Genomic DNA, 26,906 nt, shown 5'->3' on the forward strand with positions numbered 1-26,906 from the left:
ATATGCACGCGCGCGCGCACACACACACACACACACACACACACACACATGCTTAAGTAAAACAATGAATTTAAGGTCTTGATCCTAAGATTGTATTTTCCATATTTATGCTTATACACGTAAGTATTCTTTGAATAATTTATTATGCTTTTCCTTTAGAGGCTCCTCCCCCCACATTAAGCACTAATATGCAGCTATATAGCATTCTAATAGGTTCACAGTACAGCCATGATTTTTTTTCACGCAATGGCAAGAAATCGAGATTTTAAGAAATAGAATTGGAGACGTTTAAACCGGTAGGCAAACATGTGTGGATTTTTTTTTTTTTAATGTTTCCAGCCAAGAATTGTAAATACCAAGTGTTGCATTAAAAAAGTTGCTCCTTATTCCCTTCCTGCCCCGTCATCCTCAAGCTTAGGAACAGTGCACCCAGAGACACGCCGGGTGGTCAGATCCACGGGCCCAGGACTGCAGGTGAACGCCTTGAGACCCATGGGGGGCTGCGCCGGCGAGCGCCACGGAGATCGCCGGCCCGTCAGGGCGGGAAAGAACGTGAACTTCGGGGACAAACACCGCTGGGGCACGGACCACAGCAGTGCAACCAGCCCCTGCACTTATGAGAGTACTGATACTGACAGCAACGGGATGGTCGTAAACCAACTGGTTCCGGGACGACCCACACTTGTCCTAAAACGCTGGGGAGCCCCACTTCCAGCTTCCCCCGACGCTGGGAGGAAAGGGCTAATTAAGGCTCATCTCTCTCTGTATTCGGCAGGGAACCGAGGCACAGAAGCTTCCCGGCACCGCTCACGGTCTCCCGCGCTCTGATACCACCGCAAGCCCCCTCCTGACACGCCACGCGGCGACCCCTCCAGCGGAAAAAGCGGGCAGCAGCTGAGGTGAGGGCAGAGGCAGCAGCTTCAGGCGCCCCAGTGCGCAAGCGCGCGCGCCTAATGCGCAGGCGCCGCCTAGAAGTGACTTCTCCAAAAAGTGTCTTAGTTCTCGGTCACCTGAGCTCGGGGGTGACTCGGCTGCGGTAGGCTTCGCAGCTACCCGCCCTCCGCGGGTCCTGCCTGGTGACCCCTCCCTCTTCTCCTGCCCATCGCTCCACCACCCCAAACCCTCCAAGGGCCTGTCCTTTCCGTTCTGCCTTTTCCCAGTCGCGGGTCGGACCGGGCCGAGCCGGGCAGCCTGGGCGCGGTCTCCGACCATGGCGTCTCTCTTCAAGAAGAAAACCGTGGATGGTGAGTTCAGGCCGGGCCGAAGGGGCCCAGCTCGGCGTTTCCCTGGCGTGTTTTGGGGGCTTCCGGCCACGATTCTTTCTGCTGTCCCTAGGGGCGGGGCTGGATCAAGTGGCCCCACAGGTGACCGCCCTCGTGCGTCACTTCTCTGCTTCCTCATCTCTGACTCGCCGCACCTCAACCTCACCTGGGCAGTCTGGCTTCTCTCTGATAACACGGCACACACCACCTTCACCACCCCCACCCCCGCCCGGTTTTTCCTTTAGCGAGGTGTTGAGCATTTTAAGGAGACAGGATTCAGCTGGCCCTTAACTGTTAGACTGTGATTTGGTCAGTTCCTTGTTGGTTTGATCTGTTGGTTTGTTGCTCCTTCAATTTGTAGCTGTACTATTTACAGACGTATGAACAGGAAACCTGTACTTAGCTGGAGGATGGTGTAACAGGCTCCAGTTCCAAAATGAACCTGGGTCTGGGTCGTTTTGCCCTAAGAATATCCCATCAAAGAGATGTGAAACAAATGCTTTACTGGCTCCAGTAAAAATATAAAAGGAACCTAAGGAATGTGCCTTAGGTTTAGTTTTCATAATGTATTTTTCCTTCCCTTTGCTTGTCTTTTACTGTCTAAAGTAAGAGATGTGATATGTATTATCTGCATAGAAGTTTCCATTTTAAGATACTCGCATTGTTTTGGACATTTAGCTCCACGTAATCTTAAGAGGAAAAAAGTGAATGTATAGAAATATACAAAATGGTGTTTATTAGCAATTACTGCAATGTATATTTATATAACACTGATTAGTTACTCTTGATATTTTCATTGACTGCCACCAGGAATCAAATTCATTCAAGCTATTTAAAAATCGTGTTTCCTATTACATGTTGAGTCTAGGTTGCTGCTGGTTCAACTAAAGAATCACTTCTTTGTAAGGGTCTAACTCTGCCACAAAAGGAGCAGTGGTAGCTAGACAGTGATTGGTACAAACAGGGTGCTGAGTCCAGACCTGGGGTAACTCCTTCTTTCCTTTGTATTGACTGTTCCAGTGCCAACAACATTATTTTGGTGAGGATAACAAAGACATCATTTTTACTTTGCCACTCTAGCCATCACTTCAACACATAATGTCATTTTAGCCCTCATTTAGCACACAGCATAATACATTTTTGCTTAACCTGAGTGGGTAAAAAAAATTTTTTTTTTTCAATTTATGGACTTTTTAGCAACTAAGAAGTACCATTTACAGTACCTGGAACACATTCCAAGTAGGTATAGGATGTAGTACAATTATGAAGGATGGATTTTATTTGAGAATGCTGTCTAATCTTTAATGGGGTACTTCCCCCCCCCCCCCACACACACACACTTTCAGCACCAATATTGTGGTTTCCAGTTATTGTATAGTACTTCACAGGGGAAAAGGTTTTTTGTTTCAGTTTTATACAGTGAGAATTGACTAAGCAGAGGAAAGGAGTTATACCTTTGTTACTGTGATGTTACCAATTATATTTTTAAAAAACATTTTAACGTTAAAGGCCAAACAGCTTTAATTGCCTAATACCTGTCAAATATTTTCAAAGACAAAAATATCAGTTCTGTATTCTCATTTCTGTGCTTCTTGGTGCTTTTGGCAGCCTAGTGACTATTGTGCTTGAAGTATATAGAGCAGAATAAAAAAAAAACACAGTGAGGATGTGCAGTGAGGGTATTTAACTGTATACTCATTTGCAGTTGGGTTAATTCATCCAAGAAATAATGTTTTTTGCTAAAGAGACTTATTTGTGAAAATAAAGTCTTAAGGACTTTAGCTAGGAGCTATACTACTGATTTAAAGATTTATGTGAAATTCTGAATGCAAATTTGCCCACCATGCACATTTACTAGAACTACTGCTACTATTTACTATAACTGCATACTTGTTTTTTTTTTTTTACATTATCACGTCAATTCAAATCACTTAATGACTTTTTAATTATATATTTGTACTTTCATTACTTTGATATAGAGCTTTGTTGATATTTTTACTCCTTGTTTTATTAAAAAGAAGGTGTTTTGTTTTGTTTAAAAGGTGACAGCATTCTTCTTAGCAGTAATGAGGCTATATATTATAAAATGTAATGTATTTTTATGCATTTCTCCCAGATCCTTGGACTCGTTGATTATTGATCATAAGATCTTTTGCTGTATGCTGCCTTTTTATCTGTTTCAGCAGTAATGAAATTCTGATATATAAGGGAAATATGTAACTGCTTATAGATCTGAAGAATAATTGAATCTTTTTGTCTCTTTGGATTGGCTGGAAGAGTTGCATACTATATCATTAAAGACTACTGCACTTGTAAATTAAAAAGGGAGACAACATTACAGCACTTATTACTATTCAGAGTTATGTTTAATTCATTTTTGACACAAAGATGAACAAGTCTCTGTAGTGTATACTTTGTTACAGAAATTAATGAGAATTATACCTCAGTGCTATAGAAGAGAAAGATTCCTTTGAACTTGAAATTACAATTGAGTATTTGGTTTTCCTTTCACTGATTTTTAAGGTATATACATAGGGTAATGTGTGTACAGTGTTTTTCCCCCCTATGTGGACTAATAGTGACCTATTTATTGAAACTATGAACCTGTAAATCAGGATGCATTGAGGATTTGTCATAAATGGACAACTAAGTGTGTCTTTTAAAAAGTGAAATTCTTTAAGCCATATGTGTGTGAGTGTGGTGTGTATAATTTTTGTCTGTTACCTTCAATAAAGACAAATTTGAGGTCCTACTCTAAGCCAGCATTGTGTTGGCATTTCGTATACAGCATCTTATTTAATTCTCACAAAACTTTTAAGTATTATTATTATTCTCACTTTATAGGTGAGGAAATTGAGATACAAAAGACTAAGTAATTTACCCATGGTCACACAACTTAGTGGCAAAACCAGGACCTCATCCCTTGAGTATTATCATTGGTATTTTCTTATTAGAGATCCTATGGCACGATTTAATTTTGCTGTTCTTGCTAGTGTATGGAATTCTCAACTTTTAGTAGGCACCATGTAATGATAACCTTTTGTCTGAGAATCAGTCTCTTTTTCTCTTGGAATTACTGGTAGAACTCTATTTTTAACAGTGTTAGAACTAGAAACAACCTCCTTTTGCTGACTCTCCTTTGAGCCAGCATTTCTGAGGAAGTATTTTCCAATCTCTTTCTGCTCTACACGTATACTTCTTGAAGTAGTGTTGTCTTCTATCTCCACCCCTGTATTTCTCAGACACTCCCCCCTCCCTCCCGCCCGTTCTATAGCAGTTTGCTTTACATCTTAAGTGATAAGATCTTGCTAAGATCATCAGTGACTCCTAGAGTGCCAAATGACCATTTTTTAGTAATCATCTCTTGGGTCTACATTTTACATTTCTTTATTGAATAATTTCTTTATTGAATAATTTCTTTATTGAAATTCTCTTTTGGCTTCCATGAATCTCTTAATATTTTCCCCAAATTCCTCTGACCACTGTTTTTTCTTTTTTTTCTTACACATTTTTCTTTTCTTTTTTTTCCTTCTTCCTCCCTCCCTCTCTTCTTTCCTTTCTTCATTTTTTTTTTTTTTAAACTTGGTCCTTAAATGTTAGTGTTCTTGTTGGTTCTATCTTGGGCTACCACTATGCTAATTGTACACTCTCCCTGCATGATATTATCCAAACTCCTATTATTTTAGTTATTACCTAAGTGCTGATGGATCACAAATTTGAATCTCTAGTTATATTTTTCTAAGTTTTAGACCAACGACTTACTGAGTGTCTCCACCTAGATGTCTCAAAGTACCTGAAATTAAAGGTATTCCAAACAATTCATCACCATCTCCTTGAAGTCAGTTCCTTTCCTGAGTCTCCTCCTCCAGTGTTGCCAGGTCCTGATTTTGCCTCCTACCTTTAATTATTACTAAGTTTTGCTCCTTTTGCCTCTTAAATATTTGACACACATGATTTTTCACTGTGTGCCTGCAACTTCTGCTCTAATTCAGATCCCATTTATCTTGTGCTTTATTACATCACCTTTCTGCTTTTCTTCTCTATAACTTCATAGCTCTTTAATTGTTTATCTACAGAGTTGCCTTGTGATTTGATCCACCTGAAATCCGAATCAGACTATGCTACTCCCCAGTGTGAACTCCTTTTTTATAACACTGGTACCAACAGGATCAGTGAGAGCTCTTTGATAAGGCATATATGGTCCTCCTTGATTTGGCCCTTGTCTTTCTTGTCATAACTCTGAACATTTTACTGTCCAGCAGTATTGTTCTTATATTTATCAGAACATACCATAAATACTCTTTCTCACTCTGACGTATTTTTGCTTATGATGTCCTTATGCATAGGATCCTCTTCTTCCTTTCTCTGGCTAACCTGCACTGTCTTGGGTGTTTTTCTTCCCCGAGAACTTTTCTCTGATGCCATCTCAGACTACATTAAGTACCTCACTCCTGTATTCTCATTTTTTTTTATCTCTGCTTCCTGACCTGCATTCATTGGAACTAGAGTAGATCCTTATGTCCTTCCAAAGTTGGATTATGCTTTTTCTGAGTTTTTCCTACTTTCCATATATGCAAGGTAGCAGAGACTTCAGAATACATGGAAGTATCTCTGTAGCAGATTAAATTTAGAGACACAATCCAGAGTTTACTATAGTCTACATCCATTTACCATTGTCACCCACCTACAAGTTCAGACGTAATTGAGGAACCCTACTGACAGAAGAGGAGGAAGCTTCTTGGTTTTTACCTTATTGGGATTGTATCCATGTATGCTAATAGTCCAGAGTTCAGAATCTGTGACATTTTGACTAACTTGGGATGAATCTCCTGTCAAAAGGTAGGTTGTGATGCCACATTTGTGATATCTTAAGAGAAAATAAAACCCACCATCTATATAAACTGAATTCTATCCAGAACTTTTCTGCTTTCTACCAAATAAGGTAGATCCTTCTGGTGCTGTCTACAATACCTAGATCTTTCCTAGTATGCTGTGTGTTCCCTTAGTGCTTGCTGTTCTGGATATTTAAAAACTCAAATTTTACTTTCTTTTGGCCCCTATGTTCTTGGCACAACAAAGAAAAATAACTGAACATGGGATTCAGGAGCACAGTACTCTTCTGAGCATTTTTCTCAGTAAATGTTCTCCATACTTGTAGTATGGTTATTTCTGTAGGAACATGTCTTCCTCTTGTATTTCTCCATCCCTAGCATGACCCCAAAGACTAGTATTTCTTTTCATGCTACTGTTTTCTACCTTCCAAGTCCATTAAGTTTGTAAAACTTCCCTTTCATAGGAGCTTTCCTGGTCATTCCCTCACTTACCTAAAGTGAGAAAATGCTCTTTCACAATTTTCTGAACTGAAGCTGTTATTGATAATGGTACCGAAGCCTGTGTCTTTGAGGACCAATTGAGACCTAAAGATCTACTGACACATAGCCCATCTGAAAACCTTCCTTCAGCCCTTGAAAAACACTGATATTTTACTAATAATAAATTAATCTGAATGAATTTCTCAGGGCTGAGTGAGTTGAGACTTTACTGGGGGGGGGGGGGGGAGGGAGGGAAGCATTCCTTTTATGCGCTAGACTCTCCTGTTTTCTCTTTAGGTTTATTTGTTCATTTAGAGAGAGAGAGCATGAGTGGGGGGGGGGGGGAGAGAGAGAGGGAGAGAGAGAGAGAGAGAGAGAGAGAGAGAGAGAGAGAGAGAGAGAAAATCCCAAGTGGGCTGTCAACCAGATGCAGGGCTCAATCCCAGGAACCTTGAAAATCATTACCTGAGCCAAAATCAAGAGTTGATCATCCAACTGACCGAACCACCCAGGTACCCCTCCTATTTTCTCTTTAGTATTCCAACTCTTCCTTCCAAGAAAGACCTGCTGAGAGTTTCAACTTCAACCTAGTTTTTAAATAGATCCTTGGCTCCCTGGACCAAATGTAGAAGAAATCTGTTAGCACAATCCTCCACAGTCCTTTCTCTTTCCCATAGTTGTTTTCTGTTTTATATTTTGTTCTTATTTTTTTCTTTACTATGTATCAAAACTGGTTAATTAAACTGATACCATTCCTCCCTGATTTTTTTGGTTTACCATTTCCAAAGCCTAAGAAACAGATTTGCTTGCATGTCGAATTGTGATTCCTCCCTACCCAGTCCCTCATTGTCATTTTCCTTCTGCCTCCCAGTAAATTTGGTTCCCAGAGCCAGCATTTCCAGGAACTGACCTTTAACATTTCTTTCTTATTCCTTAACTTTTGAGTTTGTAGCATTTTTGCAGTTATTTTCTCCTCATCAACCCAAGAAGGTGGTACATCCCTGCATAGCCAGGACTCCTTTCCTCTTTATTGTTGGGTGCGCTCCACCACACCTCCTTTACACTGGTGGTTCTTCTGTTCAGTCATGATCAGGGTGTATCTAATGCCCATTACCCTGCTATACCAGGGGCCGCAGGCCCATCACCACTTCACTCACAGCTGCTGCAGAGATGGTAGATGAGATCTAAAGTGGACGTGCCCTCTTGTCTCAGCTCTTGATCTCCAGAGCAAGTTAGTAAAAATGGTAAAAGCAGGATGTGGGAACATTTTGTGCTCCTATTTCAATCCATGTGATGGCTAAATTTAGGACAACTGATAGGCAATAAAATTGCTTAGATCAAAACTATTTTTTTCTTTAAAGAAATACGTTTAAAGCAGAAAAATATGGTGTATTAGATTAAGATTTTGTTATGACCTTATAGTAAACATGACCTTGTAGTAAAGCACAAATCCTGTATATGGTAGGGAGGATGCTGTCCAGTAGACCAACTTGAGTCCCCACTGAATGGAAAACATCTGCATGTTGTGCCTCGGGGCTCCTAGGGCAATAATTCTCAACTACCCTGTAAACTTGAGATAGGCTCCCTCCTTCTCCCCAGAAGAAGGGCACTTTAAACATGTTTAAAATATAACTCACAAATTAATGAATGCCTGTATTTAAAGTTTTTTTTTTTTTTTCTTTAATCCTGAAATGTATAAATTGTATATAAATAAGCAGGATCTGGAAGGACAGTCGTAATTCAAGTTGGGGCCTGGACTCAAATCCCAGTAGAGAATTCTAGTAAACTAGGCTGGACTACATTATGGAGACCCTTTTTGTTTTGTTTTTATTTTCGACTTTTTTTTTTTTCTGTAAGCAGATATAACCTTATTGACTCAGAACCGAGAAGAGCCGAGTGACCTTTTCTGTCTGTATCTTGAGTCCAGAATTTAAGTCTGTGATCATTCTAGTGCATACATGTATATTTCATTCAGTAAAAAAGAGCCTGAAAGGCTTGAGATAAGCTTTTAATACCTACAGTGGAATTGACTTGGGTGGCCTTCTCTAAGTGTTGTGCTGGGTATGGGTGGGTAAAAAGGGTGATGGGTGGGGGTGGCTCCAGACCCTTTTTATCTCTCAGAACATACCACCAAGAGAACATACCACAGTCACAGCCATGTAGCATTGCCATTTTTAACAATGTGGAAGGTTTTTTATTACTACCTGTTAAGAAGTGCTTCACAACAACCCCACAAGGCAGATGAAGTGTTGGAATCTAAAAAACTGGGACTGTTTGTTTGTTTTTGCCTGGAGAAGGAAGCACACTATGGACAGGAGTCCCAGTGCTGCTCCATCTCCTAGATGTCAGCAACACCCAGTACCTGTTTCTATTATTGTCTTGACTCAGAATGAAAAGAGGCAGTAGGAAATTGTAAGGGAAATATCTGGTTATGTCAGTGCTCTATTTTTCCACCGTACAAAGAGATCTATCATAGTTTGGTAAAAGAGATCTATCATAGTTTTGTTATTGTTAAATTATCAACCATCTTTCTTGGTAACATATAGAGTTTATTATACATCTTAAAGGAATGTGTTAACTATGCCTATGAGGCACATTCTTTTACATTTCAAATATCTTTGTACTCCCTTAGGTCACTGCTAACTATACTATATTGGGACAGTAGTTGGCATAAAATGCAGTCAGGATACAAACAGATAAATAAATAAAATACTTGTGTTCCTTGCTCTGAAAGAGCTTGGGAGGAAATTAGACCTACCAAAAAATAAATAGAATGGGAAATAAACTTGTCCTAAAAAAATATTATAAGTTTCTCAGAACCATATTCAAATTATTCCTTCTGAATTATCTAGAAGACCAAATCATTAAATGTGGGTTTAGGATAGGAGTTGTTTTTTTGTTTTTTTGTTTTTTTGTTTTCCTAAAAGGTAAAGTTTTATAGGATATGCCTATCATCTCATATGAAGAAAATGTTTTACTATCTTTTTCTCATGATAATATGGTTTAAAGTGTTATGACTATATTTTAGTATGCAACATTAGATGTTCTCGGTTTATAGCTTAGAACTGTTTAAATATTAATAGGTGTATTAACTATGATATGAGGCTATGGAATATGTAGTAGTTAATTTTCTTTATTTTTCTTTCTCTAATATACAGTGACAGTTACGGTACACATAGATACATAAAATTGAAGTAAAACTGTTTTGATTAAGTTATATGTTTTGGTAAAATTTCCTGTCATAATAATGTGTTTTGCCAACAGATAGCTATATCTATTTTCTACTCTATGGCTCTCTGATACCAATGGGGTGTCTTCAAAAAGTTGATCAGTCTTAACACTCGCTGGAGTTAGCACAGAGCCCACTGGTTCAAGGCTCAGTCCTACAAGACTGTCCTCATTTTAGATGCCAGTCACAAGTCCCAGGTTGCCACCAGTACTTCTGACTAACCAGCTACAAATTCTAGAGTCCTCATAACTCTTTCCACAGTGTGATAATTTGCTAGAACAAGTCGTAGAACTCAGAAAAGTGCTTTACCTAGGAACAGCCAAATGGAAGCAAAGTTTTGGGGACTGTAAGTGGCACAAGATCTTCCCTGCCCTTTTTTGGGGCATGCTGCCCTCCCAGCATATCAGTGTGTTCACCAACCCAGCAGCTCTCCTAATCTCTTTGTTCAAGAGTTTTTTATAACCTAGTCTTCAGCCCCACTCCCTTCTCCTGAGGTCAGAGGACTGGGGCTGAACTTCCCATTCTCTAATCAAGTATTTGGTCTTTCTGGTGACCAGTCCCCTCCAGGAGCTATCTAGGGGTCCCCTTTCTTGAGTTAAAAGATATTGCTATCACTAAGGAAGCTCACTAAGGGTTTTAGGAGCTCTGTGCCAGGAACTCCAGACAAAGATCAAATATATGCTTTTTATTATATCACCCTAATAATGAAAAAGTATATATTGATAGAATTCTAGATCTTCTCCATCAAGGCTTTCAGCAATTGCTTTGCATCTGTGTCAGTTATCCGGCCACAATTTAATTTGTCAATATGGTGGCTTCTCTTTCATCTCTGTACTCTTGTGGCTTTAGAAGACTCTCATCACTATCTCAGTATTACCATTTCATTTTATATTAGTTGAGTTTAGGGACTTTTCAGTACACAAAGATGTTATACTCCAAAAGTTTATTTGTAATTTCATAGTTTTAAATTTAGAACATATTTTCTGTTGAAACAGTAGGGTAAGTGGTGAATGTTTTTATACCAATTCGTTGGCTTTGGCAAGATAGGGTACTAAGTTCAAAAGAAGAAAATTAGGAGCATTTGAGTGTTGAGGATGAAAAGGCTCATGATCGGTTTTAAAGATAGGGAAATAAGAGCTTTGCCACTTAGTGTCTGTCTGCACATGTCAGAGGAAAGATATTGTGTGCTGTGGACTGAATTGTATGCCCACAAAATTCATGTTTTTTTTGTTTTTTGTTTTGTTTTTTTAAGTTTATTCATTTTGAGAGGGAGAGAGAGAACACATGTGAGCTAGTAAGCTGGGGAAGGGTAGGGGGGGAGGGTGGGGAGAGAGAAAGAAAAAGTGCAAGTAGGGGAGGGGCAGAGAAAGAAGGAGAGAGAGAATTCTAAGCAGGCTTCAAGCAGCACAGCATAGACTTGGGGCTTGATCCCATGAACCATGAGATCATGACCTGAGCTGAAATCAAGAGTTGGATGCTTAACTGACTGAGCCACCCAGGCACCCCTGCAAAATTCGTGCTAAGTCCTAACCCCTAATGTGACTGTATTTGGAGATAGGGTTGTAAAGGTTGTAAAATTGAGGTTAAAAGGTTATGAAGATGTGGCCCTAATTCAGGACGAGGGTGACCTTATAAGAAGAGAAAGAGGTACCAGGGATGGGCACACACAGAGAAAAGGCCACATGAGAACACAGCAAAGAAGGCAGACATCTGCAAGCTAAAGAGAGAGACCTCAGGAAAAGTCACACCTGCCAATACCTTGACCTTGGACTTTCAGCTTCCAGAACTGTGAGAAAATTAGTTTTCTGTTTTTTAAGCTACCTGGTCTGTGGTATTTGTTATAGCAGCCATAGGAAACTAATAAATTGTGTTATTTTAGAACAGAATCCCAACAGAATGCTCCATGGAACATTAACATCTAGGAAATGTTAATAGAGATTCTTAAAAGGAATTCTTGACTTAACAAATGTAGGAAATAATCTATAATATGTTCTCCACTTAAGAATTGACTGCATATTCATATACTAAATAGTCTTAGAGGCCTTGAAGCAAAGAAACCTATTCAACTATTAGGGGCAGAGGGGCAGAGAGACGGGGAGAGAGAATCTCAAGCAAGCTGCACGCTATCAGCACAGAGCCTGATGTGAGGCTCAGCTCACAAACCATGAGACCATGACCTGAGCCGAGATCAAGAGCAGGCACTTAACCCACTGAGCCACGCAGGTGACCGTAGTTATTTTTATTATGAGTAAAGTTATACATTATACACAGAAATGTGTAAGTTTGGTGTTCCATCAGTAAAAGGATAGCGAGTGTTGGCTCTGTCGTTTTATTTGAGGTGAAATTCACATAACGTTAACCATTGCAAAGTGAACAGCAGTTCAGTGGCATTAGTACTTTCACAATGGTGTGTAACCACCATCTCTAGTTCTAAAACATTTCATCACCTCACACTAAAATCCTGTACATGATAAGCAGTGACTCCGCATTCTCTCTCCCCAACCCCTGGCAAATACCAGTCTGCTTTCTGTCTTTGTGATTTGTCTATTCTTTTTTCTTTTTTTTTAATTTTTTTTAACATTTATTCATTTTTGAGGCACAGAGACAGAGCATGAGCAGGGGAGGGGCAGAGAGAGAGGGAGACACAGAATCCAAAGCAGGCTCCAGGCTCTGAGCTGACAGCACAGAACCCGACACGGGCTTGAACCCAGGAGCTGTGAGATCATGACCTGAACCGAAGTCGGACACTTAACCGACTGAGCCACCCAAGCGCCCCTATGATCAATCTATTCTGATATCTCATCTGAGTATAATCAGATTTGTATCTGTTACCATTTGTATCTGGCATCTTTCACTTAGTATAATGTATTAATGGTTTATTCATGTTGTAGTATGTATCAGGACTTCATTTCTTATTATATTCCAGCTCTCATACCTAGAAGTGGAGTTGGTAAGATCATATGGTAATTTTATGTTTAACTTGTTAAGGAACCACCAAATTTTTATCCACAGTGGCTGAAACAATTTACATTCTTACCACCACTATATAAGGGTACCAGTCTTCACATTCTCATAACACTTGTTATTTTCCTTTTTTGTTTTTGATTATAGCCATTCTGGTGGATGTGAAATGTCTCTCATTTCCCTTATGACTAATGATGTTGAGCATCTTCTTTTTGTGTTTATTGTCCATTTCTGTATCTCCTTTGTATAAGTGTCTATTCAGGTCCTTCAACCATTTTTAATTAGATTGTCTTGTTTTTGAGTTTTAAGAGTTATTTATATATTCTGGATACTAGACTCTTGACATATGTGTGTGTGTGTGTGTGTGTGTGTGTGTGTAGTCTTGTTTTGGGATTTTAAGAGTTATTTATATATTCTGAATACTAGACTCTCTATATATTAATAATTTGTGTGTATGTGTGTGTATATATATGTATATATAGTTTGTATATATTTTTTCCTTTTCTGTGGGATGTCTTTCCTTTGGTGCACAGCCTTTAATTTTAACAAAGTCCAATTTATCTTTTTTTTTTCTTTTGTTGTTCATGCTTTTAGTGTCATATCTAAGAATCTATTGCTAAGTCCTAGATCATGCAGATTTACTCCTATGTATTCTTCTAAGAATTATGTAATTTCAGTTCTTACATTTGGGTCATTAATCTTTTTTTAGTTAATTTTCATATACATTGTGAGGTAGGGGCCCAATTTCATTCTTTTTCATGTAGACATCCTATTGTCCCAATGCCATTTGATAAAGAGACTGTTCTTTCTGTTACCATTGTTTTTAAATCTACTTCTTGACTAGAAAGGTACTCTAGTGAAGTGATTAAGATTACTGATTCAGGAGACAGAACACTTGGATCCAAATCTGGCATTACTGCATACTGTCTTGTGACCTTGGGCAAGTTATTGAAACTTCCCAACTCTCAGTTTTCTTTAAGTGTAAAATAAGGGGCCCCTAGGTGGCTTGGTCATTTAAGAGCCCGCCCGACTTCTGCTCAGGTCATGATCTCTCGGGTTCGTGAGTTCGAGCCCCGCATCGGGCTGTGTGCTAACAGCTTGGAGCCTGGAGCCTGCTTTGGATGCTGTGTCTCCCTCTCTCTCCTCTGTCTTCCCCTCCCCCACTCACACTCTTTCTCTGTCTCTCAAAAATGAATAAATGTTAAAAAAAAAATTAAAATAATAGAAAAATCAACTCCATAGCATTATTGTCGATACTGTATTGCATAATATATGTACAACACTTAGCAAGGTTCCTGGTAATGAAAGATCAGTTTTGGCAAGAATTACCATCAATATCTGTGATCCTTGAAGAAATTACTATTTAGTAACAGCTAACCCAAATTATAGTCCCTTGGACCTAGACTAGCACTTTAATTCTTCAAAAGATGGGACCTGATGGATCCAAATGAATAAATTAGAAAAACTTCAAGATTGAGTGGAACTTTAATAGTGTATCAGGACATTGTGTGTTATTTACTCCTTAACAATTATCCTTACTTTATGAATAAGCAACCTGAGGTTTAGAATATTAACTAACTTTCCCAAGATATCATCATATAATGATCAGGTGGCAGAGGGAGGGTTCAAATCCAGGTCTGCCTCATTGGAAGGTCTACTATTTCACTCTGTTATGATGATATGATGACTTAGTGACCTGTCTTCCTTCCTGGAATTTCATATAATACTGGGGTAAGAAGAGATGAAGAATGTGTTTGTGACATATTTATGTGCTATATAAAACATTGTATAGTATCAGTTCTCTAAGGGAATCTTTTATTGTGATGTATATACACTTTTGGATACTATAGCATATCTGCAGTTATCTTTTGTAGTTCTTTAATTAATATTTATGATCCAAGTTTTAATATATTTGACTTTATATATATATGTACTATATTGAATAAAAAAATTAACATCTAGTAAAACATGGTTTCTTTTTTTTAATAAAGTCTCCAAGTCTGATATTTTAAATGGTATTGAAGAAAATTACATTTAAGTTTCTTTTGTGATTCTCTTAGATGTAATAAAGGAACAGAATCGAGAATTACGAGGTACACAGAGGGCTATAATCAGAGATCGAGCAGCTTTAGAGAAACAAGAAAAACAGCTGGTAAGTAGAACATTAAATTTCAGCTTAACTTTTCAAACAAATTTGGAAATTAGTGTTAGAATAATTAGCTAACTAAGAAAAAGACACATGGCATGTGGTAAGTGATTTACTAAGAAATGGCATTTTATGTCTTCCTGAATTTTCTGCTTACCTTCATTTATTATGTCATTCTGCTGACTTTTATCAGGATTCTGTGTATTCTGCTGATTATAAAATCAAATTATTCTTCAGTTTGTAGAAGTCATGAATGCCCAGGAGGAAATAGTTCTCAAAACACAGCTACTTTATTGTCAGTTAACAACAAAGATTAAATGGTCCTGAATAACAAAAAGTTACAGGAAATAATTATGTTAACTCACAGATATCTTACTTGATGTTTTAGTGATCATTATGTCTGTGATAATGAATGTCCTTTTTTTTAAATAGACTGTCTTGCTTGTCTTTAAATATTTTTATGTTATGTTTTTATATGTTGCTTTAAATCTTTTAAACAAACAGCATGATTGAGGTATTATTGACATGCAGTAAACTCCATTATTTAAAGCATATAATTTGATACATTTCAGCATATATATATATAAGCATATATATATATATATATATATACATATATATATATATATACATGATGAAACCTTTACTACAATCAAGATAATAATGAACATCCCCACCATCCTGAAAAGTTTCCTTATTCCCTTCGCAATTACTTTTACCTATCCATCCCTCCCTGACACCCTTTTTTGCAGTAAATACTGATCTGTCACTGTAGGTTAGTTTACATTTTCTAGACTTTATATAAATGAAATCATATAATATGAATACTTTAAAAATTTTTTTTTTTAATTTATTCACCTTTGAGAGACAGAGCGCAGTGGGGGAGGGGCAGAGAGAAAGGGAGACAGAATCTGAAGCAGGCTCCACGCCCTGAGCTGGCAGCACAGAGCCCGATGGCAGGGCTCGGACCCACAAACCATGAGATCATGACCTGAGCCGAAGTTGGATGCTTAACCAACTGAGTCACCCAGGTGCCCCTATGAATACTTTTTTTTAATGTGGCTTCCTTCAGTCATAATTATTTTGAGATTAATCAATGTTATATAATCAGTATGAATTTTTTAATTGATGAATATTACTTTATTGTATGGGTGTTTTCATAGTTTATCTGTTCAGCAGCCAGTGGATATTTGGGTTATTTCCAGGTTTGGGCTATTTTGAATGAAGTTGCTATTAAGATACTATTGGAGTCTTTGTGTGAACATATATTTTCGTTTCTCTTGGGTATATTCCTAGGATTGGGATTGCTAGATTATGGGGTAAATGTAATTTTAACTGTGTAAGAAACTACTAGACAATTTTTCAAATCAGCTGTAATGTTTTCTGTTCCCACCAGCTAGATATGAAAGTAAAGTTGTTCCACAACCTGGCTAATAGTTGGAGTTAACAGTCTTTACATATTAGTCATTCTAGTGGTGTATAGTAGATGGTCATTTTAAATTGCGTTTCACTTATTGCTAATGACGTTCAGTATCTTTTCATGTGCCTGTTTGCCATTTACATATGTTTTTGCCAAAAGTGTCTATTGAAATATTTTACCCATTTTTTTCATCATGTTGTTTCCTTTTGTTTATTTGTAAGAGCTTTTTATATATTTCAAATATAAGTACTTTATTAAATATATATTTGGTAAATATCTTCTCCAGTTATTGGCCTTGTCTCTTTTATTTTCCGAATAGTGTCTTTTGTGGAACAGAAGATTTTTATTTTAATCAAGTGAAATTTCTTCTTCTATGACTAGTACTTTTTAGTGTCCTAAGAAATCTTTCTCTAACCCAAAGTCACTAATATTTTCCCTTCTGTTTTCTCCTAGAAGAATTATAGTTTTAGTTGTTACATTTAGGACATTGAACCATATTGAATTAAGTTTCACTGTGTTATCAGGTGAAGGTAGAGGTTCACTTCTGCATCTTTTGAGATGATGGTCGTGCAGTTTTTCTTCTTTAGTCTGTTAACCTAGTGAATTGCATTCATTGATTTATTAAAGTTAAAATCAGGCTTTTGCTCCTGGGTAAGTTACATTGGTAATGACGTGTTTTTTTGAGATACTATTTTCAGTAAGCTGAAATTTGTTAAGAGTACAGTAAAACCTTGGTTTGCGAGCACAGTTCATTCCAGAAACATGCTTGTAATCCAAAGCACTTGTATATCAAAGCAAATTGCCCCATAAGAAATAATGGAAACTCACATGATTCGTTCCACAACCCCAAAATATTAATATAAAAATGATTACAATATTGTAATACAATACAAAATAATAAGGAAAATACAAAATATAAAGGAAAATAAGCAAATTAGCCTGCACTTACCTTTGAAAACCTTTGTGGCTGGTATGTGAGAGACCAGAGAGAGGAGGGTTATTGTGTAGGACAACTTTCACTGTCACTAACAATCAATACTATCTATTGGCTCAATGGAATCTTTTTCTTTTCATGCAGCTTTACAAAGAACCTATCCAATGATACTTGCTTTTGCTTCCTTTTGAGGATTTCACGTTAAGCGTGACATTGCACTGTCGTTAAACAGATTTGTTGTTTGCACTGCCACAGCCTTATTCGGGTGGTGCTTTTCTACAAAATTTTGCGCTATATCTCACATTTTACACATCTCCCTAGTCTCATTTGAAGTGAGGGATTCCTCTGCCTTTTCCTCCTCCTTCACTGCAGACAAGATGCAGACATAGACTTCTTATAAAATCTTGCAGTTTCAGCCACTTGCATACCTTGTTTGTACTTCTCGATAATTTCCTTAACTTTCATCATAATCATCTCCTTCATCTTACCGCCTTTCTTTTCAACCTTTTCCTGTGTGGGGGTACACTCACACAGATGTTGACTACAGTACAGTATTTATAAACTTTTGTCATATACTATATTTAATGTAACTGACAATAAGGCAGCAGGGGAAAGGGTCTCTATATGAAGGCAGCCTGACCTGGAATGAGGCAGAACATTCCTAAGCTTACTCTTGTTGGAAAAGCAAAAAACCATCCATTGGTGCTTTGAAGTGACAAAAAATACACTAGTGCCAGTTGTGGGCACCTTCCAACATTCTGAAAAATCACCAATTTCTGCCAAACATCTCGGTCTAAGATCGAGCATCTGAGCATGGGAAACGATCACTCACAATTCCACAGTGATATGGAGAGAGAGAGAGAGAGAGAGAGAGAGAGAGAGAGAGAGAGAGAAGAACCATTGGCTCAGTTGTGATCATGTGATGTTCAGCATCACATACTACTCGTATTGCAAGACATCGCTTGTTTATCAAGTTAAAAATTATTAGAAATGTTTGCTTGTCTTGCAGAACACTCACAGTCCAAGGTTTTTACTGTATTTGCATCTAGGGGTGCTGGGTGACTCAGTCAGTTAAGTGTCCAACTCTTCATTTTGACTCAGGTCATGATCTCATGGTTGTGGGATCAAACCTGTGTTGCATATGGAACCTGCTTGAGATTCTCTCTCTCCTACCCCTCTTCTGCCCCTCCTGTATGTGTTACCCCTCTGTCTCTCACAAAGAAAAAGTAAAGAGTATTTGTATCTGTGTTTTGAAAGATACTGATTTGTAGTTATCTTTTCATGCAGTGTCTTTATTTAGTTTTGACGTCTGAGTGATGCTGACTTTAAAGCATGAGTTGGTTTCTCTTATTTCTTTACTGGAAGAATGTGTATTTCTTCCTTAAATATTTGAGAAGATTCATCAGTAAAGCTGCCTTTATGGATAGGTTCTTAAACTACCAGTTCAGTTTTTAGAAAAAACAGCTACAGAATGGATCATCAGATAATCTTTTTATTTTATTTAAAATTTTTTTTTACATTTATTTATTTTTGAGAGACAGAGCACAAGTGGGAGAGGGGCAGAGAGAGGAGACACAGAATCTGAAGCAGGCTCCAGGCTCCTAGCTGTCAGCACAGAGCCTGACGTGGGGCTCGAACTCACAAACCGTGAGATCATGACCTGAGCCAAAGTCGGACGCTCAACCGACTGAGCCACCCAGGTGCCCCAATAATCTGTCTTTTTAAATGAGCTTTGGTAGTTAGCATCTGTCAAGATCCATGTTTACTAAATGTTAAAATGTAATGACCTGTTATTCATAATGTTCCCATATTATCCTTTATCATCTTTAGGATATGAAGTGATGCCCCCCTTTGCATTCCTCATCTTTGTAATTTTTATGCTCTCTTTGTATCACTTTTTCCCCTCATCTATCTGGCTAATGGTCTATCAATGCCAATGGTCAATCTCTTATAAAAAATGGCTTTTGATTTCATTAATTTTCTATATTGTTTTTTCTTTCCTATTATCTAGATTTCTTTTACTGTTTATATTTTTTCCTTGTTTACTTAGTGTTTTACTTTTTTTTTACTTTCTCTATTTTGAAGCTTATGAGATATTCATTTTTTTCTAATATAAGCTTTAATGCTATAAAGTTTCCTCTAAGAACTGTTTTAACTATAGCCCACACGTTTTGTATGTTGCATTTTCCTTTTTGTTCCAAGTTCAAAATATTATCTTATTTCTCCTGAGATCTTTCCAACCCATGACTTATTTAGAACCATGTTGTTTAATTTCTGCTTATTTATGATATTCCTTCCAGTTTTCCAGATTTCCAGTTTTATTTCATGTGGTTAGAGAACACACTTTGTATGATTTCAGTCCTTGTAAATTTATTGAGCCTTGTTTTCTGATACAAAATGTGGTATATTTTGGTGATTTTTCTTCTTTTTTAGTGTACACTTGTAAAAAGAGTGTTCTGCTGTTGTTATTCTAAAAGTAAAAATGTTGTTTAGGTCAAGTTGGTGATAGTGTTTTTGTAAATCTATAGCATTACATAGTCTCTGTTCACATGTTCTAACAATTATAGCAGTGTACTTAAGAGAGAAGTTGTTGATATTCCTCATACTAATTGTGTATTTGTTTCTCTTTTCAGTTCTTTCAGTTGTGCTTCACATATTTTTTTTTAATGTTTATTTATTTTTGAGAGAGAGAGAGACAGAGCGTGAGCAGGGGGAGGCAGAAAGAGAGGGAGACACAGAATCCGAAGCAGGCTCCAGGCTCTGAGCTGTCAGCATAGGGCCCGATGCGGGGCTTGAACTCACTCATGAAACTGTGAGATCATAACCTGAGCTGAAGTTGGACACTTAACCGACTAAGCCACGCAGGCGCCCCTGTGCTTCACAGTTTGAAGCACTGTTCTTAGATGCATGCACATATAGGATTGTTTTAGTATCTTTATATTATGAAATATATCTTTATCATTATGAAATGCCGCTTTTTATTTCCTATGATATTCCTTTCTCAAGTTTTTTTTTTTAAATCTGATATTAATGTAGCCATTCCAGATTTTCAGAATTTAATAAATAATTATAGAGTATATTTCCTATCCTTTTACTTAGTTTTGTTTTTTGTGATTAAAGTTGGTTTCTTAATATAGCATATATTTGGGTTTATATTCTTGTCTAAAATGACAACTTGCCTTTTATTAAGGTGTTGGATGAACCTTCTTACTTAATGTAATTGTCTATATAATTAGCCTTAAATCTACCCTTGTGCTTTTTTCTCTGTCCCACCAACTCTTTGTTTTTTGTTTTTTGTTTTTTGTTTTTTGTTTTCTTTATCCTACTGACTTTTGGGTTGAGCTTTTTCCTTTTCTTCTGGGGCTTTTTGTGAATACTATTTTGTAGACTTGCTTTGTATTTGTGGATGAAGGTACTAGTTCTGTCTTTCCCATGTAAACATATGGAATAAATTGCCCTCTCCAATTACTCTTTTTCTCTGACCTTATGACTGCCTCTTCCTGTCTTCGTGATCAGGGAGAAAAGGGTATATGATGTGTGTTTGATTTTTCTTCTGAAATAAATCATTGGGAACTACCTATCAATGATTTTTTCCCCCTGTTTTTATTTCCTTTCTTAGGAATTAGAAATTAAGAAAATGGCTAAGATTGGTAATAAAGAAGCTTGCAGAGTTTTAGCGAAACAGCTTGTACATCTACGGAAACAGAAAACAAGAACTTTTGCTGTAAGTTCTAAAGTCACTTCTATGTCCACACAAACAAAAGTGATGAATTCCCAGATGAAGATGGCAGGAGCAATGTCTACTACAGCAAAAGTAAGTGGGGACCTTTTTATCCATACATTTATAATTTTATCTAAGATATTTAAATGTCAGTATTCAAATCAGATTTAAAAGTACCTCCTGATGTATATGGGGTACAGAATCTGTGTAATATTTAGTAAAAGAAGTTATAAGGCTAGATAATCTAAATAAATACTTCTAGATTTTTTTCATTGAAATATAGTTAACTTACAATATTATATTAGATTCAGGTGTACATAGATTCTTTACTGATTTGTTTTACTATAAAATTTCTTTGTTAGGACATGTTGATTGTCCCAAGGTCACATTTAGCTTCTAAATTTTTTAAATCGACTTAAAGTATTATTTGTTTTTTCCCTTAAATTGTCAGAAGATTTTTGGTCTTGTTATTTCATTAAGCTGTAAGTTTTGATTACTTCTTAGTAGTAATTTCCTCTTGATCCATTTTCATGTATATGTCAGAAGGACATGTGATTTCTGTCAGAAGGATTTACCAGTTAATTTTGTCAGAAAATTACGTTTAACTTACACCCTTTGTATAAAAAAATAAATGTTTTCACTATGGAGTTTAAAGGACTTTGAGCTTTTTGATTTTTTAATAAATAATGAGCCCCTTGATGTGTATGAAGTACTGTGTAGAATAAGAAGACTTTTAAGACAAAGGCGCTGCTCTCACAGATTTTATTGTTCAGTTGAGGATGGGGTGGGAGTAAGGAGCAGGGAGGTTAAACTATTTCTAATGGGGAAACTACCCACTATACATCAGTGTGTGCTAAATTTCAGTGAACTGTTCAGATCTTTGAATTGAGTGATCTGAAAGACTTTTAGAAGACCTAGGTGTGAAAAATATCACTAGTTGTTAAATATAAGGAAGGAGGAGTATTTGAATATGGAGACCAAAAGAAAAGAAAGCCACAGAGGAAGAGCAAGTATGAGGTTCATATTAGAAAAATGGTATGTACAGTGGATTCTTGTTACTTGAAGTAGTTAATGTTCTGTAGTTGGGAACACTGAGTCTGTGAATATCGAATCATTGCTCCTAGGGGAAATACAAGGTTAGGTTCCTGTGAGCCTTTGGTGACAACATTTTTGTCAACCAACTTATACGCTAACATTGTTTAATGTGTGTTTCTGTTGAAGGACTCCATATTTAATAAGTAGTATTGATTCATTAACATTGAATTCATGCCTAATCAGAGCTAATATGTATTTTTCCACAAACACATTATAGCTTCCTACACTTAGGAGCACTACACAACACTTTAGTACTATGGTTGGGGCCATTTTAAATGGCAAAGTCATCAACAAAAGTTACAAAAATGTGGCACTAAATAGACCACAATAAGGACACTTGTGTACAGTATGAGAGTTGAGACAAGAAAGCAGAGGTCACGTTGTTTGACCTCATTGGAAACAACCATGTTGGATAACTCAATTTTTTTGCCATTCCCTGTGTGTCCACAAAGAACAGAAAAGCACTGTGAGTATTGGTTTGCAGTTACAAATAAATTTTAATGAGTAGGCATATCCACACACATGGAATCCAGAAATAATGAGGAGCAACTATAATTGTTTTTTAGATTACAGAGCACACGAAAATAGAATTTGCCTTTCTCAGGTGCAGTAAGTATAGTGACACATTATGTTCTTTGCAGTTTTTTCTTTTACAGGTAGTAGGTTAGGAGAAGGTACTGAATATGGTCCTGCCATGCAGAGATGGCTGAACTGGAATTTTCACTTCATTATCTTAGAAATGTCTTAATTCCGCAAATACTTGTTTAGACCCTAGAGTAGGAACTATAACAAATGATGGGGATGAAGTAGACAGCAAAACCAGGCAGGGGCTTAAAATGGACAGTCTGTTCCAAAAACAGCTCACTCGAAGAGGTGGTTCAGTGTAGTGATTAGGAGCATACATTTTGAACCAGATTACTTGAGTTCAAATCTCACTTCTATTCAGTAGCTTTAGGACTTGTGGCAAGTGAATTTGCCTTTCTCTGCCTTCATTCTCCATTTATAGTGTAGGGAAAATGGTGTTGCCTAGTACATAAACATTTGTTAGGTCTAAATGTCTTTTAACTTTAAATGTTATATATAAATAATTATGCTTTAGGTACAGGGCCTGGCACATAGTTAAGGCTATATAGGCATTTACTGCTTTATCATCATTATCATCATTGTTGTTAGTATTATTAAGTTGCAAGTAATATAATTTACATCAATAAATAGAGAATTTCATTTATAACAAGTGAGATCAGTGTGGCTAGAGGGCAGCGGTACAAAAGACTAGCTTGTTCAGCAGAGTTCGGTGGTGTTTGGTCTCAGAGAATTCTGGAATTTGGCTTTTACTACTAAGAGCAATGGAAAGCCACTTGAGAGGTATGCGCTGGAGGGGGATGGGGGAAATCCAGTGTTACTAGTTACTTTGGCTGCAGCATTACATACAGATTGAGAAAAGACTGCTTGGTATCTTTGAAACTGATGTGTTTTATATTGTATAGTATCTTTCAATACTGAACTAACTGTGTGTAATACATATGTAAATTTTGTATATAATATGTATAAAATATTTGCCCATACTAGATGGCATTACTCTCTTTTAATGCAATAACTTGTGAATATAAAATGTAAGAATTCTTTTCACATATATTTGCAAAACTCGTTCTGTTCATTTCTCCAAACCGTGATTTAAAATATGTTAATGGTTTAACTATTCATGCTGTGTATCCTTTTTCATTTAGACATCAAAAGCTAAGTGACAAATTTTGTAAAATTTAAATTACAATTATTTTCAATTTAGACATTAACTGCTTGGCACATAATAAGCAAATGTAGTTTTCCCATTTGAATAGCATTGGATTTTTTTGCTGTTGCTGACAATGTTTTTTAATTACTTTATTTATTTATTTATTTAGCCTACTGTTCATATGAGTTTTTCACCTGGTCTTTATTATACAACAGTTAAGCATATGGTATCCAAATATTTCATTTTTTTCTAGAATACTTGATACTCTTATATTTGATGATGACAGAATGTATATTTTTAGAAACCCTGTATCTAATTTGATGTGTTCCCTTTGAACTTATTTCATAGTAAAATTTTTCCAATTATGTAGCCAACACGAATCTTTTCATATATTTAAAGACAATGCAAGCAGTTAACAAGAAGATGGATCCACAAAAGACGTTACAAACAATGCAGAACTTCCAGAAGGAGAACATGAAAATGGAAATGACTGAAGAAATGAGTAAGTTTAATAACTTATAATGAGGGGTGCCTGGGTGGCGCAGTCGGTTAAGCGTCCGAATTCAGCCAGGTCACGATCTTGTGGTCTGTGAGTTCGAGCCCCACGTCAGGCTCTGGGCTGATGGCTCGGAGCCTGGATCCTGTTTCCGATTCTGTGTCTCCCTCTCTCTCTGCCCCTCCCCCGTTCATGCTCTGTCTCTCTCTGTCCCCAAAAAAATAAATAAAAAACGTTGAAAAAAAAAATTTTAAATAACTTATAATGAAATTTGCAGTTTTTTCATCTTTGAGTTAGCCAAGTTTATTTACTAGCAACCTTATATTCTAATCCATAAAAGGACAAATGTTGAAAAAAATGATATAGCACCCTTCTGAATAGATGTCTGTATTGTAACTCTAATAATTTTTATTTTATTTAATTAAAAATTTTATTAAATGTTTGTTTTTAAGAGAGAGAGCAGGGGAGGAGCAAAAGAGTAAAACACAGAATCTGAAGCAGGCTCCAGGCTCTGAGCTGTCAGCACAAAGCTTGATGGGGGTTTGGGGGGGCTCAAACTCACAAACCGTGAGATTATGACCTGAGCTGAAGTTGGACGCTTAACCGACTAAGCCACCCAGGCACTCTTAATGCATTTTTAAATTGGTAATGTATAAGGCTCAAAATTCTATCCAACTTTAGTGGAAGGAAAAATATAAAATATGATATGCCATATTTCTATGCCATATTGGCCACAGCAGTTTTACTTTATTGATTAGTGCAGCAAAACCAACTTGTGAATAAAATAACTCTTCCTGATATGAATTTGATAGTTTCAGAGTTGTGTTGATTCTTTCATACTGTAGAAGATGTCTGTTTTTATTGGAGGTAGAGATCATGGAGCTCTTCTGTTATTTTTTTCTTTTCCTTCCCAGAGTTACTTAATACTTAGTTTTCTTCTTTTTGACTATAAGCTAATTGCATGTTGTAGTGGAAATATAGGCAATACAAAGGAATGAAATTTATGAAAAATCTATTATCACATCTCACAGATATAGTTACTGTTAATATAGTATGTTTCTTTCCTATATTTTTCCATATCTTATAGTAGTTAATCCTATTATATGTGTAATTTTGAACCTTATTCTGCTTTTAAAAAACATACTAGTATGACATACGCATGTACTTATGACCGTAAGTCTTCTCTGAAGTCTTTTTTTTAAATGGTGTTAATACTGCATAACATTGGAGCTCCTGGGTGGCTCAGTGGGTTGAGTGTCCAACTTCGGCCCAGGTCATGATCTCACAGCTTGTGAGTTCGAGCCCCACGTCAGGCTCTGTGCTGACAGCTCAGAGCCTGGAGCCTGTTTCAGATTCTGTGTCTCCCTCTCTCCCTGCCCCTAACCCACTCGCATTCTGTCTCTGTATCTCTCAAAAATAAACACTAAAAAAAAAAATACTGCATAACATCAATATTAAATAATATCCATCTTAATTTATTGAACCATTCTTACATTGGTCAATAAGACTTTTAAAATTTGTATTTGATAATCCTTTGATAAATGTTTCTATATTATTTTTGTCTACTTTTCTGAATCTCAGAGTATTAACGTTTATAAGGCTTTTGGTTTATACTACCAAATTCTTCCCAGAAAGACAATACCAATCTTTATTTTGCCAGTTACAGCATCTGGTCAACATTGAATAATTACCTGAAATGATATGTCAAACTGATATCATTATTTTGCAAAGATATTTCCTAATTGTTTTACAATTATGTACAGCTATGCCAGATTAGTTCTGCATAGTTACTAGCATTTTAATTTAATGGCATGTAGTGTATAAAATAGTATCAGATTAAATTACCAGATTAAATTACTAAACTCACAACTGTTCAAGTATTCAATTTCAGAATATCTATTTTCCTTTTAGGAGATAATGAAATTGTATGTGTATCTTTGATAGTTCAAAAATTGTTTTAGCTTTCACTTTGAATCTTTAAAAATATGACTTTTTTGAATCATTAGTGAATTTTTAATGACTGTGAGAATTGTCATTTATATAATGATTGCAGTATCATGTTTATGTGGCTTCCAGTGATGGCACAGGTGTGAGATCTTAGAGGAATTAACTTTTCCATTAAGCTATAATGAAGAGAATCAATAAGCTCATACTTACAACTCTTATCTGTCATAGTTTTCATTTATGTTTTAGTACTTGGCAAGTGAGTCTGAAAGAATAGTAATTGTTGGTGATTACTCATTTCTTCTATAACCTACTAAATTACATTAACAGTGTTTCATTTAAAGGTAAAGTCAAGGATTCAAGGTTTAAATTGATAGATCTTTTTCCAATTGATATTTATGTTGTGCACTGCTGCTCCAGATCTTGTTCACATTCAAGTTTTGGAAACAGGTTCTTTGAGAAGTCTGTATTATATATATATATATATATATATATATATATATATATATATATATTTTATGTATATATATATACACACACACATATACACACATACACACATATGTATAACATAATCATATTTTATATATATGTATGTATACATATATTTATAAATGGTTAATTACAGTTTTTCTGAAAGCATTCTTTTTA

At 36.5% G+C, this 26,906-nt stretch overlaps 1 protein-coding gene across 1 annotated transcript in view; it reads left to right on the forward strand.

Moving 5' to 3' along the window:
• The first annotated feature begins 908 nt into the window (after nucleotides 1-908).
• Nucleotides 909-26,906, forward strand: part of CHMP2B (charged multivesicular body protein 2B) — a 28,939-nt gene continuing 2,941 nt past the window's right edge. The window contains exons 1-4 of the mRNA XM_019429969.2: nucleotides 909-1,244; nucleotides 14,828-14,919; nucleotides 20,887-21,081; nucleotides 24,215-24,317. Of these exons, the coding sequence (XP_019285514.1) occupies nucleotides 1,211-1,244; nucleotides 14,828-14,919; nucleotides 20,887-21,081; nucleotides 24,215-24,317 (424 nt within the window). The 5' untranslated portion in view covers nucleotides 909-1,210. The remainder of the gene's footprint in view (nucleotides 1,245-14,827; nucleotides 14,920-20,886; nucleotides 21,082-24,214; nucleotides 24,318-26,906) is intronic.

Source organism: Panthera pardus, unplaced genomic scaffold, assembly GCF_024362965.1.
Source record: "Panthera pardus isolate Hobbes unplaced genomic scaffold, ASM2436296v1 HiC_scaffold_16, whole genome shotgun sequence".
Classification (NCBI taxonomy): Eukaryota; Metazoa; Chordata; class Mammalia; order Carnivora; family Felidae; genus Panthera; species Panthera pardus.